Genomic DNA, 18,368 nt, shown 5'->3' on the forward strand with positions numbered 1-18,368 from the left:
CTTGGGAGGCTGAGGCAGAAGAATCACTGGAACCCAGGAGGTGGAGGCTGCAATGGCACCATTGCACTCCAGCCTGGGCAACAGGAATAAAAACTCCATCTCAAAAAAAAAAAGAGAGAGAGAGAGAGAGAGGGAGATGAGTGAGAATCTTCAGTTTTGAACATTTATAATTAAAGGGAAATAATTAAACATGTCAATATCTACCTCATTAGCTGACCTCTAGGGCTATGTTCATTCAATAATTCAATGATTCTAGAAGTAAAAGAATATGTAGCATATGCAGTCCAATTTGTGACAATTGATGCCATGTGAAGAAAGCAGTTTTTCATTTGGTTAAAAGCAGACATAAAAATTTGTTCTCTTACCCTTCCCCATCTCTGGAATTTTTATTATACTTTCAGTTTTAAAGAACTGATTTTGTTTAATGGTCTGCAATGGACAAAACAAAAATACCTTGTGCTTTTAATGGTCCATATTGTCAGTATATCTGCGTCACCAAATTACAGAATTATCTGACTCATCGGGACAAAAACAACATATTATCCTCTAGACAGCAAATTGAAAAAAGCAATTTTCTCATCTCTGAGAAAGATAATTGATCTGATTTTGCTGTCAATGTTACCATCATTCACGCTATTACTCAGACTTGAAAACTTGAAATTATTTTTTATTCTCCCTACCTCTCATCACCCACACAGACTCACCAAGTCATAATGAGTTGATTTCCTTTAATAATGTCTCTTACGTCAATCTCCTCTGCTCCCACCTAAGTTCAAGTCTCTATTATCTCTCAGACCTGGTTGACTACAATATTCTCTTTTCCCCTTAATGACTTGTACAGATTTTCTTTTATTGTAAAAGTAGTACATGCCCAGTATAGGCCATTTGGAAATTTCAGAGAGGTAGACAGAGAATAATATCAGTTACCCACAATCCCTTTGCCTAGAAATAATCATTCATTTGGACCCATTTCCTTCCCCTCGTTCTATGTATGTATTAATGCATTTTCAACAAAAATTATGATTATAATATACTACATGTTTATGGTCTGTTTCTTACTGTTGTATCTTGAGTATTTTGTTATAACATTAAATGCTTTGAAAACCTAATTTTTATTTATTTAATCTAACTCTTGATTGTTGATGTTTCATTGGTTTCAAATTTTTCATGTTAAAAGCAAATGCTGCATTGACCACTCTTATGCCATTGTTGGATTATTTCTTCCAAATTGGTTCCTAAATGTATAATCATAGACTTAAAGATTCTTGTTACATTTTACCAGGTTGCCTTCCAGAAAGAATATATATCATTTTACAGGCCCACAAGCAGTGCATGAAGAGTGCCATTAATATACACAAGACATGAGACTATCTTCCCATTTAAAGCTATTTATAATATGACCCCAAATCTTTTTCTCAGAAATCCCCTATCCCAACTCTCTACTTCTGTCATACAGACATCCTAGAAGATGGTGAGGTTCTTCAGGACAAGCATTCTATCTTACAAGAGGCAATGCAGCATAGCAGAAAGAGCAAGAGAAGTCTGGCATAAGACAGCCCTGGGTCAAATTCTACCTTTCCACCACAACCTGTGTGACTGCAGCTAAATTGCTTAACCTTATTGGGGCTCTATTTCCTCATCTGTAAAATAATACTAAGAACATCTTCTCCATAGGGTGGTTATGTGGATTCAATAACGTAATATAGGCAAAGCAGTTAATACATTGTCTGGCACATAGCAGACTTTCAATAATGGTTAAAGTTGTTAGAGTACTTGTACAATTCCCAGCCTCCAGCATCTATCACAGCTGGTGAAATGAAGGAAGAGATGAGGGTAAATATCTTCATCAGTGATTTTCAAAGTGTGATCCATAGCCTCTCTTAGCAGGACAAAGATAATCTATGGGCTCCTGTTAAATATGCAGAGTCCTAGAACTTGTCCCTGACCTGCCAAATCAGGATTTCTGGAGGGAAGGCCCAGAAATCTGTATTTCTTATAAGCACTCCAGTTGATTGTGACTCAACTAAAGTTGGAGAACCATAGTTATCATACTCGCTCCAGATACAGCATACAATTTCCTCATCAGGTATCTAACTTCTGGATCTACATGCCCTGACTCCCAGGGTCTGGCAGAGTTATCTACTGTCTGTAAAGATGACCTGGTGAAAAAGTGATCCAAATGAATCCTCCTCTGATAGCATATCTGCCTCTCTGCCTTCCCTCCCTAACCAAATACCATCACTGCTATTGAGAATCACCCATTATTACAATAATTATTTGGGGATTAAAGACAAAAATAAATTATTATCAATAGTAATGTTAATCACTAACACTTATTAAGCACTTACAATGTGCCAGGTATGCTAAGCAGTTTCCATTCAATTAATTTTTGGGTATTAAATTAATTTAATCCACATAACCCTATGAGGCAGGTGCTATTGTTACCTCCATTTTACTAATGAAAAAATTGAGTTACAGAGAAACTAAGGAAATTATCCAAGGTCAAAAAGATGGTAAATGACACAGCAGAGATATGAATCCAGACAATCTGACTCCAGAAATCAGGCTATTATCTACTATGCAGTACTACTTCCCTAAATTAAGTGCCCTATGCCTGTTATTATTCATTTAAGATATACACAATGGTAATAATATTTATTTCATTTAGTGTCTTTATTATTTCAGTAGGGTGGATGTATTATTATAGAAACCTCAAACCCTTTTATTCCCATAATGTCTTAGGTTTTTCTAGCCACAAATTCTAGCATGAGAGTCTGCAGGAAACCAACTGTGTGGGGTAGGGCTGCTCCGCTTCTATGTCTTGGAGTCCAGCTTTCCAAGACACAACATGAACACAATGCATTTCAATTGCTTACCGTATGTTTCTATTTCTCCACATCAAGTTTTATAAATTATCCAAGAGTCAGAAGGCCTGCCCATTAGGCTAGCTTCATAAAGGAGGCCCCTCCCCCTGCATGTTTTGATAAAATATATCCCCTAACCCAGAGAGCAAATGGAGCCCAGTCATATGAGATGAGCAAAGTATTCTGAAGACTTCTTAACTGGTATGCTTGGACTGATTTTAAATCAGATTTTCTTCAAAATTTTTAAAAATAAATTCTACTTTATAAGAACTAATTTCAAAATGAAATTCTGATATATGCTACATGAATGAACCTTTAAAACATTATGATAAATAAAATAAGCCAGACACAAAATGACAAATACTGTATGATTTCATATATAGGAGGTACCTAGAATACTCAATTCATAGAGACAGAAAGTAGAATACAGGCTACCAGGGGTGGGAGGAATGAGGGGATGGGGAATTATTGTTCAACAGGCACAATTTCTATTTGGGATGACGAAAAAGTTCTGGAAAGAGATAGTGGTGATGGTTGCACGACTTATATTTAATGACATTGAACTGTATACTCTTTTTTTTTTTTTTTTTAATAGAATCTCGCTCTGTCATCCAGGTTGGAATGCAGTAGCATGATCATGGCTCGCTGCAACCTCAAACTCCTGGGATCAAGGAATCCTCCCCCACCTCAATCTCCTGTGTAGCTGGGACTAGAGGTACATGCCACTGCACCTGGCTAATTTTTATATATTTTGTAGAAACAGGGTCTTGCAAAAAAAAAAAAAATATATATATATATATATATATAAATTAGCTGGGTGCAGTGGTCTCATGTCCAGGCTGGTCTCAAACTGCTGGGCTCAAGTGATCTTCCTGCCTCAGCCTCCCAAAGTGTTGGGATTACAGGTGTGAGCCACCACCCCCAGCCTGAATTGTATATTTAAAAATGCTTAAAATGGTAAATCTTATGTTATGCACACTTTACCACAATTTTTTAAAATCCCATAGCTTTCAAAAAAAAAAAAACCAAAAACAATTTCAAGGCCCACAAAATCTGTTCTTACCAGAGTATCATCATTCTGGTCTCCAAACATTTCTTTAAAAATCTTGCCAGGATCAGGAATTGGAGGGAATATAATGATCTTGAGCCTTAAGAAAACAGAGATATTTTGATTCGAACCTTCCAGTCCAAAGGAGTGTCCCACATAAATACCATATTATTTAATATTTAATAAATATTAAAAGAGGGCATGGACAAAAGACATGGTATACAAGTCATCTTTATTGACAAGGCAGTTGTAAAGAAATTTCTAAAATAGGGTACATGAAAATCAATATTCTAAGGGCATTCAGTTCTATTCTTGCCCATAGGTGGAGCACAGGGACCATCAGTGATAACTGAATCACTTATACCCTATCATCTTTTTCTTTTTCTTCTTATGTATCTCCATTTTTCAATCTTATAGCATCCTTTGGTGGGCTGGCCTCCATCTCCCAGGGTGTGTCCACGGATGTGCCCCAGGATTGTCTTTTGTCTTCTTGTCTATCTCACTCACTTTATGAGCATTCCCTTCAGTCTTAGGGCTTTAAATCCATTCACATGCCGAGGATTCCCAAAATTAGATCTCCAGCCCAGACCTCTCCCTTCAACTCCAGATTCATGCACTCAATCGCTTATTTCACATCTTTATTTGGATATCAAATAAGCATATCAAACTTAACATGTGCAAAACTGAAGTCCTTATCTTTCCCTCAAACCCAGCTTTCCTCACAGTCTTCTCTGTCCCAGTAAATGGCACCAGCATTCACTCAGTTGTTCAAGCCAAAAATCTAAGAGTTATATTTGAATCCTCAATTACCCTCATATCTCCACAGACAGACAGCTATCAGCAAGTCTTACAAATTCTACTCTCAAAACATATACTATTTCTCACCACTTCTTGCTATCTTCATTGCTAACCCCCAGTACAGGTTATCCTCATCTTTCTGCCAAAACACTGCAATGCCTCCGAACTAGTTCATCTGCTTCCACTTTTGCCCAAGTCAGTTCTTCACTCAGCAACTACAATGATCTTTTATGACAGCAACTCAGATCATGTACCTACTCTGCTCAGAACTCTCAATGCTCCTCATCATGCTTAGAATAAAATCTCAGGTCCTTGCCATGCCCTGCATGATCTGGTTGGCCAACCTCCCTGTCCTCACCTGCTGCCACTTTCCACATTGCACTCTCCACTCCAGCCAAACGAATAAAGTGCATTTCAGCTTTGGGGCCTTTGTATTTGCTGTTCCCTTGGCCTGGAATGCTCTTTCCTCAAATATTTGAATGACTCACTTCTTTACTTTATTGGGAATCTCTCCTGAAATGTCACTTTCCCAGAGAGGAGTCCTCTGGCCATCCTATGTAAAACGAACCTCCTATCACTTCCTAGCCACACCCTGCTACTCCCAATTATACTTCTCACTATGTGAAATCATAGTATTTATTATTTATTTTGTGTGTGTGTGTGTGTGTGCATGTTGTGTATCTTTCCCTCTAGAATGTAGATGGGGACTTTGTCCTGTTCACTGCTGTAACTTTAGCACCTTAGAACAGTGCCTGCTTCACAAATAGGCACTACATATATATAATAATGTTCAATATATATAAAATAATGATAAAATATTGGTTTTGGATTCAGCTTAATAACGTTATTCCAACCTTAGTTATTTACTGCAAGAGCAAATAACAGTACCTATAAGGAAACAGAGAAAATAAAGTATTCTCAACAAATGACTACTATCCATTTATGACAACTTGGTGAAGTTCTCTTTCCCACAATATTAAGTAGTAGACTGCTTTGCATTAATACCAGACAAGTCTTTTTTTTTTTTTTCTGAGACAGAGTCTCGCTCTGTTGCCAGGCTGGAATGCAATGGCGTGATCTCGGCTCACTGCAACCTCCAGCTCCCAGGTTCAAGCAATTCTCCTGCCTCAGCCTCCTGAGTAGCTGGGACTACAGGTGCATGCCACCATACCCAGTTAATTTTTGTATTTTTAGTAGAGACGAGGTTTCATCATGTTAGCTAGGATGGTCTCAATCTCTTGATCCACCCACCTTGGCCTCCCAAAGTGCTGGGATTACAGCCATGAGCAACTGCACCCAGCCCAGACAGTCATTTTTATTAGCAATTTTTTCCATTTCTAAAACTTCTTTCAAGAACTACTGACTAACTTGATAAATTAGGATTTTCAAAGAGTAAGTGAACATAGGGCCTATTCAACAATCCTAAACACATGTAAAGGGAACAGTGCTTCAGCAGGGAGCCCTGGAAAACAAATCCAACACGTTTTTCATTAGAAAGTGGGCGTGGTGGCCAGGCGAAGTGGCTTATGCCTGTAATTCCAGCACTTTGGGAGGCCAAGGCGGGTGGATCACTTGAGGACAGGAGTTTGAGACCAGCCTGGCCAACATGGTGAAACCCCGCCTACTAAAAATACAAAAAATTAGCCGGGTGTAGTGGTGGGTGCCTGTAACCCCAGCTACTCAGGAGGCTGAGGCACAGGAATTGCTTGAATCCAGGAGGCAGAGGCTGCAGTGAGCTGAGATCATGCCACTGCACTCCAGTCTGGGTGACAGAGTGAAACTCTGTCTCAGAAAAAGAAAGAAAAGAAAGAAAGAAAGAAAGAGAAAGAAAGGAAGGAAAAGGAAAGAAAGAAAGAAAGAAAGAAAGAAAGAAAGAAAGAAAGAAAGAAAGAAAGAGAAAGAAAGTGAGCATAGTAATACTTCCTTGTCATGTCATACTCCCAAAAGCCACTTACAGTCAACATGCTTCTAATACACTGAGCAAACATAAAACACAAGCACTAACAGTAATAACCATAGCAAGCAGGCTAGCAGTAACTATAAAGCCTGCCTGGGCAGCTACCTTACCTTTTTAGGTAAACCAGAAGTACTATGATTGCACCTGCAACGATGACTGGAACGATGAGTAACATGGTTATGTAGAGTGTGGAATTGCGCTTCTTACCTGGAGAATGAAAAGCAAACAGAAAGACTTGAGAAACAAAATGCTTTTAGTAATAGACCTAGCAGCAATTCTGTTAGCTAGTAAGATCACAAATATTTCTGCTCCCTCCCCCAACCTATTTTCCAAAACTCTTCAATTATCTTCTGTTATCTTAACAGTTAAAAAAAAAAAAAACAAAAAGTCCTCCTCTGGTACCTGAACTTCCCTGGATGAGCAAACACCTTAAAGATTACCTGAAATCAGGATATTTTTTAAAAGACAAACATAAGCTTTATTCTCTTTCAAAAACCTAGAGAATAGGGCCAGGAACCATATTCATTAATTTAATCAGAATCAGAGTCCCTTAACTTTCATGGTCTCATATAACCTTTTTTTTTTTTTTGAGACAGAATCTCACTCTGTCACCCAGGCTGGAGTGCAATAGCATGATCTCGGCTCACTGAAGCCTCCACCTCCAGGATTCAAGTGATTCTCCTGCTTTAGTTTCTTGAGTAGCTGGGGCTACAGGTGCACACCACCACACCCGGCTAATTTTTGTATTTTTAGTAGAGACGGAGTTTCATCATGTTGGCCAGATGGTCTCAAGCTCTGACCTCAAGTGATTTGCCCGCCTTGGCCTCCCAAAGTGCTGGGATTACAAGCATGAGCCACTGAGCCCAGCCTCATTTAAAATTTTATAGAAATAAACTAACCATTCTAAAAATGACAAAATACATGTTATTCTCAACTACATAGTAAAAAGATGTAGTAAACTCTTTTATTCAACATAGAGGAGGGCTGCGTTAGTGAGCTGTTCAAACATTCATAACAAATAAAAATTTATGTACACAAAATAATCATGTTTTCATAGCCTAAAATCACCATACAAAATCTGATAATAAAATTGTGTCATGTTCAGACGCTGGGAAGCCAACACATTGGAATTATTTTGGTATATGTAATAATGGATAGAATCTCTCAAATCATGATTGTCCCAGAAGCTCTGAGACAGATGTCAGTGACATGCACATTGTTCATTGTTCAGTAACTATATTCAATAAACTAGAATGCAAACTATTCAATACAATATTTCTTAACTGATTAAAAAACACTTTAAGATTTTACACTGCTTTAAACGAAAAAGAATAAGTAGTAACGAATGAGTAGCAACTGGAAAACGGTTATAACAGACAGCAGGCACTGAGAAATTCTGTCTGACAGAGAGCAAATAACTGCTTTTAGCATATAAACTGGTAACATATCACAAAGGGTTTTTTTTTAAGTTCTTTTAAGCTATTTTGCCATGAAAGAAAGGCTTTTTAAACAAAACTATTGCTTCTTAGAATAACTTTAAACATATTGATTAATGTTAGTTAATCAATAAAATCAATGGAATGATTTTAGCTAAGACTTTTAACATTATCTCAAAGATTCAAATAATCTTGAGATTCTAGTTTACATATAAGACTATATATGCCTTAGTACTGATTCAAATATGATTACTACAAACATATCTCATTGTCAAACATAAAAAAACAATTTTTCAGATCCAAGAGAAAAGGTATGAATGAAGCCCTTTGTAAGCGTGCACACACATGCGTGTGCACACACACACAAATTAAATGACAAAGAAGACTGGGCCAGGAGACATAGATGTTACTTTAGGGAAATTACTTTCCCTCAAAGATCCCTTCCAGCTATCTGATTCTACGGTCAAAGCATTCCCTCTGAACTGTACAAATTGGCCTCACATTTTCAGGTTTCTACACAGTACCTGGTAAAGTTTGCCTGTTTGCTTTTATATGAAAATATCAAATGAATTGACACAAACCCTGTCCTACAAATCTGTACACCAAATAGTTTTCCAGATATAGTGATTTTTAAATTTTATTTTATTTATTATATTTTTTTGAGACAGTCTTACTCTGTCACCCAGGCTGGGTGGAGTACAGTAGCACCATCTCGGCTCACTGCCACCTCCACCTCCTGGGTTCAATTGATTCTTCTGCCTCAGCCTCCCGAGGAGCTGGGATTACAGGCATGAGCCACCACGCCCAGCTCAGAGATATTGATTTAAAAAAATTAATTCCACAAGTCATTAATAGCTTACTATATTTAAGGTAGCGTGCCAGACCAAACCTGCAACATTATGGTGTCACTGTCCCTGGGAACAAATTACTACCTGAAAAACTGGACTCAGGTGACCGCTTCAGGTCCAACCTGGTTCAGGACAGTGATTTCCAAATTTGAGGGAATATGGAGGTCTCCAGAGGAGTTTGTTAAAACAGCATCAATCATCTCACCTCACCATTACTGTGTCAGAATCTCTGGGGTTGATGCCTCCTAATCTACCTGTATATTCAACAAATATGCTCTCCCACACCCCTCCATGCCTCTGCAGGTAATTTGTGGGCCTCACTCTCCATCCCAACCCACCCTCGCCACAAAGAAAAGGAAACCACTATACTGTAGTGGCAAAAGCTCTAGCCTCAGTGTCAGGAACCACTTGCCAGCTGCCTGATCTTGACTGAGTTATTTCACATTGCTAGGTCTCTCAATCTCTTCCTCTGAAAGGGGTTGAAAATGAGTCTCTACAGGGATCCCTTCCACTCTCAGACTTGAAGAACCTAACATGACAAGTCGGTATCATGGAGGAGGTGGGGAGAGTTTGCAAGGATGTTTCACTCTGCAGTCAACACTCCACCACCAGGCAAGAGACTCTAGCAGCCCCCAAGAGCAAGAGGGTTATTCCCTTCTCTGGCCCCCTCATTCACAAAGGGAGGAAAAGCGAGGAGAGACTGGAATAGGATGAGGGGCAAAGGGGAGAGGCTGAAAGAAGCTCGTGAGAGTTTTAGCAAGCAGCAGGAAGGGTCGTTGGAAAGCTGGAATCACCCCTCCTCCTCATTGTCGTCATCTTTCTGGTCCTGGTAGTGAATGGAGATGACCAGCATGCTAAAGCCGGTAAGGATGCAGAGGAAGCTGACGACCAGGTAGGCGATGCCCAGGAAGGGGTTCTTGCCACCCATCCACAAGATGCTGCTGAAGATGTGGAGCTTGTGGCTGCCGAATGCACGCACAGGATAGTTGTAGGCATTGCTGACGCCATAGGCGCCCCGAGGTCGAGTAGTTGCCCTAACAGATGTGCACATACAGCTTGCGGAATGTGGGCAGCGCCGCCATGAGCATCCACACCACGAAGTCCTGGTTGATGAAGCCGGTGTTGTTGGGGATGGGGCTGAACTTATCGTAGACCGGCAGACGCCAGTTGAGCGGGGGTGCCGTGCCATGCAAGGCCAGTATCAGGCTGCAGTTGACCAGCAGTGGGTTGTGGAACTTGAGGGGGTAGTCAGTTTACTGGGCGATGCTGGTGCAGTGCGGTAGCTCCGCTGCAATGCGGTAGCTCCGGTGCAGTGCGGTAGCTCCGGTGCAGTGTGGTAGCTCCGGTGCAGTGCAGTAGCACGGCACCTCCACATAGGGCCCGCAGGGCTGGCGCTGGCGCCACAGCAAGAAGGAGTCATTGAAGAGGCTGTTGGTGATGGCGCTGCAGGGTGCGCGATGGGCAGGTGGCGCAGGGGATGTGCCCGTTGACCGGGTGGTGCAGCGTGCTAGGCAGCCCGCTCAGCTGCGCATCGTGGCAGCATACTCCATACCACCGGTTGTTCTGGTAGAAGTTGGTCAGCACGTGGTAGGGGTACACGGGGCCCTGGAAGAGCTCAGACAGTGAGAAGTACCAGGCACATGAGCAGGTAGGCGGTGGCGCGCAGCCCTGGCAGGCCGTGGCACACACGGAACAGTTCCTGGTGCTCGGGTCGCCAGTGTAGTCGTACTCCAGCTCCTTGACGCTGCTGGAGGAGTAACAGAGGTCCAGACTGATGAAGGCCAGGCCCACATAGAAGAAGAGCTGCAGCATGATGCTGGCCAACAACAGCGATTGCCAGGCGGGGAAGAGCCGCCACATGAATGTGGTGCTGTTGAGCTGGTGGGCGCCCCGGGCGGTGGTGCTCCAGGTCATGGCGGCCGCATGGGTTGACAGAGCGAGGACCAGCCATGGAGTGCCTCCCCCTGTGCACTGGGCCAGCCCAGAGGATGCTCATGGGGCTGGTTTTTCCCTCCGGCTCAGGTAAATCAGGAGATCTTAACTAGTTTTAGACACTATTAACAAAGATGCTATATTAAATATGTCATCTCATTAACAGTGACTACGTTTTCTTACTGGTTACTTATCACTACTAAAATACCTAAAATAATCCTAACAACTATTATTCTTAAATAAGCACCTACTATATTGCTGATACCATACTACATGGTTTTGCATGCTTATCTCATATATATGCTATAATGACAGCATTATCTCCCATTTAAGCAGATGAGAAAGATAAGGCTCAGAGACCTTTAGTAAGTCATCCAGAAGGATTTAGTAAATAATGGCGTCAGGACTCAAATTCCAGTTCCATTGTCCAGTTTCAAAGCCTGCCTTGCTATATCTAACACATAGACTATCACTTGTCTATATACACATTCATTTTTCCCACTAAGTCATGAACATCTAGAAAGCATCATCAAGGCCTGGCACCATTGTTTTAGACAGTCACTAAGATTACTCCACATGATTCCTGAGTCCTGATATTCATACCCTGGTGTAATCCCCTCTTCTTGAGCATGGGCTAGACTAATTGACTCACTTCTAAGTAACAGAACAGCAGCAGTAATGGGATGTCATTTCTACGGTTAGGTTATAAAAGACCATGTTTCCCATATTGAGTGTTCTCTCACACTCTATTTCTTGCTTGGATTACTCACTTGGGAAAGCTGGTTTCCATATCAGGAAGTAGCCCTGTGGGGAGGTCCAAGTGGCAAGGAACTAAAGGAAGCCTCTGTATTCATTTCCTAGGGCTGACTAACAAATTAACACAAACTAGATGGCTTTAAACAACAGAAATGTATCATCTCAGAGTTTTGGAGGCTAGAAGTCCAAAATAAAGGTGCCAGCAGGGCTATGCTCCCTCTGAGGGCTCTAGAGAAGAATCCCTCCTTGCCTCTTCCCTAGCTTCTGGTAGCTCCTAGGAATCCTTGGTGTTCCTTGGTTGTAGCTGCATTCCTGCAGTCTCTGCCTCCATCTTCACATGGCTTTCTTCCCTGTGTATCTGTGTATCTCTGTGCTCTGTGTGACTTTTCTTTTTTATAAGGATACTAGTCATTAGATTAGGGGTCTACTTTAATCCAGCATGGCCTCATCCTCACTTGATTATATCTGCAAAAATCCTATTTCCAAATAAGGTTACATTTACGGGTACCAGGAGTTGGCACCTACGAACATATCTTTTTGTGAGATACAATTCAACCTGCTACAGCCTCCATCAACCAGTGAGGTAATGAGGCTTTCCAACAACTACAAGAGTAAACTTGGAAGTGAATTCTCTGTCCTCAATGAAGCCTTCAGACAGATTTCAGTTCTCATTGCAGCTTGACTGCAACCTCATGAGACCTCCAGCTAAGCTGTGGTTAGACTCCTGACCCACAGAAACTGTGAGATGGTAAATGTATGTTGGTTTAAGCCATTAAACTTTGGAGTAATTTGTTATGCAACAATAAATAAATGAATGCAACCATGCCTGGCACATAACTTGTTAAGTTTCCCAATTAATAGGGAATTGACTACCTCAACAACCTGTTTGACTTAGACAGCTATTTAAAAAGTTCTTAAGTTGGTTCTGTGTTGCCCCTTGGAGAAACAAAAAGGAAAGCCTATTCCTTCTTGTACCTGACAATACCTCAAATATTAGAAATCAGCAATCATGACTCCTCAAGGTTACTTTACCAATTATTCCTTGCCAAGTTTTGAGATTCTTCAACATCCTGATCACCCTTTCAAGGATAGATTCCAGTCTGCCAATGCAACTCCTTTAATGTGGTGCTCAGAATGGAATAATGCACAATTCTGATGTGGCCATAGCTCTGTGTCAAACTTGCAATATTCCCTTCTGGGTGCTGCACTTATCATTCCTGTCTAAGACTGTATATGCCTTTTTGACACATGTAAGATTACAATGTTGAGTCACATTGCACTTATAGTCAAATAAAGCCCCGTATCCCACCCCACCACACACAGATCCATAAAGCACAGGTCTTTCCAGTCCTGTACTTGAGCCTGGCTTGCTCAGCCTTTCAATTAATAAATGAGTTTTTCAAGCTTAGATACAGGTTTCTGTCTATTAAATGGCTCCACTCTTGTTTCTGCCAACAAGCATGTAGGACAGTCTCTAATACTATACAATGTGCAAATTTGATTATGCCTGCCTTCTTTTTTTTTTTTCTTGAGACAGGGTCTCACTCTGTCACCCAGGCTGGAGGGCAGTGGCACAATCTTGGCTCACTGCAACCTCCACCTCCCAGGCTCAAGTGATCTTCCCATCTCAGCCTCTTGGGTAGCCAAGACCACAAGTGTGCACCACCACACCCGGTTGATTTTTGTATTTTTTGTAGAGATGGGGTTTCACCATGTTGCTCAGGCTGGTCTCGAACTCTTGGGCTCAAGCGATTCTCCTGCTTTAGTCTCTCAAAGTGCTGGGATTACAGGCATAAGTCACTGTGTCCAGCCTATGCCTGCTTTCTATATTTTTTGTTAAGTTTGTTAATAAAATGGAAATGAGACACAGAAGAAGATAAAACCATTTGGATTATGGTTTCCTAAAGAACTTTATATTGTAAATTAACCCTGTGTGATTTGAAAGTGATTAAAAAGAAAATAAATTTCAATTCTAAGTACTCTTTTCCTGACATCAAGAGAGCATGACAGTCCCTTTCCCCAGTCTATTTTCTGCGTCAGCTTAGTTTTTAAAGCATCAATGTTTTAAATGTAATAAAAATTCTGTTCTCTTACCTATGGTCATTTCTTGGCTCCAATTACTCCAGAGTTTGTCATCCTCATAGCAAAATTCATTTGTTTTGACTCTTATTCTGACTGCATTCAAAGTATCAGGAAGAACACCAGGGACCATGAAACAAGATGTATTCTTAGGTATAAAATAAAAAAAATACAAGGAATATTGCCAGTTTATTCTTTTTTCATTGCTGTTGAATCATAATATAATTATCTGCTAAATTCTGGCTATGATTAAGACTTGGATTGCAATTTCAATTATCTTTGACTCTTGAAAAAAATTGGCAATAACTCACAGAACAAAGTGTTTGTTTTTCTCAAAGCAGCTCAGCCCCCAACTGCTCTAAGCCTAAGCCCAAATAGCTAATGTTGAATTTACCGACCTCCATATTTCTCTCAAATTCTGGATTCTGACATTTAGCTTCGTCCTTAACCTAGAAAATAAAAAAAAAGAGAGAACGAGTTCTAAGTGTTTAAAAACCCATTTTCTATCACTTAATCATTTCTAACAACCTTTCCTTTTATCCCATTAAAAGATGACCAGGTACAGTGAAAAAAGGTTGGCCTTTTTTAATAAGTGGTGCTGGGTCAATTATATACACATATGAGAAAAAAAATAATCTTGACCCCTACCTCAAGTATAGTATCCACAAAATCAGTTCCTGATATATTGAAGATTTAAATGTGTGAGATAAAATAAATACATCCATACATAACTATGGCAAGCTTTTAGATGAAAATGTAGAAAATATCTTAATGACTTTGAAGAAGGGAAATATTTCTTAAACAAGACCAAAAAAAAAAAAAACCCATATTAACTATAAAGGGAATTTTTAAATAAAGTCATCTATATTAAAATTAAAACCTTTTGTCGATCAAATGACACCTCATCAGGGAAACTAACAGGCAACGCATCGAATGTGAGAACATATTTGCAATTTCTGACAAAGGACTTGCATATATATTTTTTCCTACCCTACTAATAAGGCAATGACGGAAAACCCAATTAAAAAAAAACTGGCAAAAGGCTTGAACAGGCACTTCACAAGAGGATAGGCAAGTTGCCAATAAACATCTGAAAAAGTGTTCAACCTCATTGGTCATGAGAAAAATGCAAATTAAATGCACAAGATAAGAATGCACACACTTACCTGACAACACCAAGTGTTGTGAGGATATGAAGCGTCTAGAACTCAAAATTTCTGCTTAGTAGTGTAAAAACTGGCACAACCATCTAGGAAAACTTATTATCTACTAGAGACAATCATATGTAACCTTATGACCCATATATGTCTATATAAATACCCAATACAAATGTACGCACATGTGTACCAAGAGACAAGTATGTGAATGTTCATACAAACTCCATTCATAAAACCAAATCGGAAACTATCCAAATGTCCATCGATGGGAGAGTGGATAAATAAAATGTGGTATATTCACACAATGGAATGAATGCAATGAGAATGTACCATCTACAGCTATAGGAAACAACATTGGTGAATCTCATAAACATAATGTTGAGTGAAAAAAGGGTGAACACACAAAAAAGTACATTCTGGGCCAGGCACAGTGGCTGAGGCACAGCACTTTGAGAGGCTGAGGAGGGTGGATCACATGAGGCCAAGAGTTCAAGACCAGAATGGCTAACATGGAGAAACCCCATCTCCACTAAAAAATACAAAAAAAAAAAATTAGCCAGGCATGATGGTGCATGCCTGTAATCCCAGCTCTCCAGAGGCTGAGACAGGATAATCTCTTGAATCTGGGAGGCAGAAGTTGCAGTGAGCTGAGATTGCGCCACTGCACTCCAGCCTGGGCGACAAAGCAAGACTCTGTCTCAAAAAAAAAAAAAAAAAAAAAAAGTACATCCTGTATAATTCCATTTACATAAAGTTTTAAAAGTAGCAACAAAATCAATCTATGGGATTAGAAGTCAGGATAGTAGCTGCTCTTTGGGAGGATAGCAACTGAAGAGGATTATGAGGGTGCTTCTGTGGTGCTGGTTACACAGGTGAAAAATCATTTGTGAAAAATCATTGAGCTATATAGGTTAAGATTTGTGTAATTTTTTTTTTTTAAGGTGGGGTTTCACCATGATGGTCAGGCTTGTCTTGAACTCCTGACCTCAGGTGATCCACCCACCTCAGCCTCCCAAAGTGCTAGGATTACAGGCGTGAGCCACCGCGCCCGGCGTAAGATTTGTGTAATTTTTATTGTGTATTATACCTCAGTAAAAACTTTTAAAAATAAGAGACAGGGAGTGAGAGATCAGTGTCCCTTATTGAGAGTATAAGATATAAAACATGACTGGGTTGGAGAAAGGAAAGTGTAATGCAAAATTCCCCTCCACACAATAGAAGTCACTTGCTGTCTAATGTATAGATAATACTAATTTCCTTAAATAAAAGTATTTCAAAAATGGGGTAAAAAACACATGACAATCTATTGCTTAAATAGTCAACTTCTATCAAAGATACATTTAAACATGGAACAAAGATCATAACACATAGCTATTATTTTTGACATTTAATGTCATTCACTAAATGGTTCCTACCAGCATGTGTGAAGAGCTAAGAGGCCAAGCAAATGATGAAGGGACATCCTTTCAATATTTCATACAGGGGTTCAGAAAAAAAAAAAAACACTCGGGGGCTACTATACTCTATTACTGGCCATTTAGAACATAGATCTGTTGGGGAATCACAAGTGTCAACTACCAGTTGAGAGATCAACTTGCAAATTGATGTCCCTCCTCCCCTGGACCATCTTCCATATATAGAAATTCCAAACTCCAAGAATCAATCTGTAGATGCTCTTGTTCAAATGTAAATCCTCCTGCATAGTTTACTGGCTCTTCAGAGACCACTAAGAGAAGGAAAGCCAGGGCACCAAGAAGATAGTTTGCTGGGAAATTGGGGGGTAAGGGGGTGGTCACAGACAAGTTGTTCCTTACGTCATAATTCTATCATGAGCTACCTCTGACTACAGCCCTCATGTGATGGTACCAGTTCATGTTCCAGCGTACTTCCCCCTCTTAAGTGTAACACCAGGCAAAATAATTCTTCAAAAAGAAAAAAAAAAGCCTAAGCAGCAGAGCTCAAAATCAGTGAGCACACAATAAACTGATGATATTCTACGTCTGCTAGGAGAGAAAACATTAAACTCAAGTGTACAAACAGAGTTAATTCCAAATAGAAAATAGTTCTGATCTAGGTAGGTAACTTCCATAGTATATGTGTTCCCTTCAGTTCAGAAGTTTGTAAAAAAAAAAGTAACTCAATTCAATAATAATTTATTAAGTGATTATGCATATGTCATTATACTAAGTATTCTTGGTCAAAGTTTAACACATAGAGACCAACTAACCTTTGAAGTCATACTGACTTATTAGCTGTGTGGCTTATAGCAAGTTACTTAACCTCTCTGAGCCTTAGTTTTAAGGCTAAGATGTAGGTTAAAATGTACATCAATAAAATGTAGATTAAAATAGTTTCTATTTCATGGGTTGCTATGAGATACTGTATTAAGAAGCACATAGAAGAGTATCTTTGTACCATGCCATAAACACTTAATGAATGATGGTTATTGCTATTAAGAGGAAGTACTGAGGTGGTCTCTAGTGGTTAAGAATCCAAGTTTTAGAGTTACAATTTTGGTTAAATATTGATTCTACCACTTACTAGAAATGCGACCTTAGGAATAACTAAGCTTTCTTATCTGTAAAATGGAGACAATATAACAGGACCTAGATCCTTAGGGTTATTGTGAAGACTAAATGAAACAATTCAGATATAGTGCTTATTAAGATACCTAGCACACAGTAATAACTCAATACATGTTAGCTGCTATTTAGTAGCAGGAACAGCACAAAGTAGATAGCACCTGACTCCTTCCTACAGGATTCTATATTTTCTTTTTTTTTAATATCAACTTTTAAGTTCTGAGGTACATGTGCAGGTTTGTGACATAGGTAAACGTGTGCCATGGTGGTTTGCTGCACAGATCAACCCATCACCCAGGTGTTAAGCCCAGTATCCATTAGCTGTTCTTCCTGATGCTCTCCCTCCCCCTGCCAACTCCTCACAGGCCCCAGTACATGTTGTTCCCCTCCATGTGTTCTCATTGTCCAGCTACCACTTGTATGTGAGAACATGTGGTGTTTGGTTTTCTGTAGTTTATATTTTCAGTGGAGAGAAAATGGATATATGTGATAGGTTAAACAGCAAGAAAATAATTGAGTGGCAAAATGAATACTATAAGCAGCACGCGTCTCAGGATTTCAGAGAGGAGAGAGCAGTAAAGACTGGAGTAAACAAGTATTATTTCAGCTTTCTGATAACTTCTTTCGTTGTAAATTCAAGCACAAGCCCCCTTCCACAAGGAAGCCCTTAGTTTTTTCCCTTTGCTGTATTTCATAGGGCACTTAATTTCTGGTGCCAATAATGATTATTACATTTCAGCAGAAAGATTCATAATGCAAATGCCCAGAAGAGCATTTGCTCTTCTGTTCTGCTGTGGACTTGGTCACTCCCTCTGTAGTTGAAATTACAGCCTGTCAACACTGGCTTATTTTAGCAAGCATTTTGAAAGTTCCATGATGAGCTAAAACAACTGGACCAAGGAATTTACCCA

At 39.8% G+C, this 18,368-nt stretch overlaps 2 protein-coding genes across 2 annotated transcripts in view; both read right to left on the reverse strand.

The window, feature by feature from the left end:
* Positions 1 to 18,368, reverse strand: part of IL13RA1 (interleukin 13 receptor subunit alpha 1) — a 48,117-nt gene that overhangs the window by 13,201 nt on the left and 16,548 nt on the right. Inside the window, exons 5-8 of the mRNA XM_012475945.2 lie at positions 14,117 to 14,167; positions 13,734 to 13,866; positions 6,778 to 6,874; positions 3,928 to 4,012 (exon numbers count right to left, since the gene is read on the reverse strand). Of these exons, the coding sequence (XP_012331368.2) occupies positions 3,928 to 4,012; positions 6,778 to 6,874; positions 13,734 to 13,866; positions 14,117 to 14,167 (366 nt within the window). The remainder of the gene's footprint in view (positions 1 to 3,927; positions 4,013 to 6,777; positions 6,875 to 13,733; positions 13,867 to 14,116; positions 14,168 to 18,368) is intronic.
* LOC105733509 (cell cycle control protein 50B) lies at positions 8,843 to 12,299 on the reverse strand. Its single transcript, XM_012475959.2, is given in 4 exon segments — positions 8,843 to 9,973; positions 9,975 to 10,217; positions 10,314 to 10,405; positions 10,407 to 12,299. Coding segments are annotated over 4 exon segments (1,026 nt in total). The 5' UTR covers positions 10,866 to 12,299; the 3' UTR covers positions 8,843 to 9,741.

This window comes from Aotus nancymaae, unplaced genomic scaffold, assembly GCF_030222135.1.
Source record: "Aotus nancymaae isolate 86718 unplaced genomic scaffold, 86718_ANA_hifiasm-v0.15.2.pri h1tg000004l, whole genome shotgun sequence".
Lineage (NCBI taxonomy): Eukaryota > Metazoa > Chordata > Mammalia > Primates > Aotidae > Aotus > Aotus nancymaae.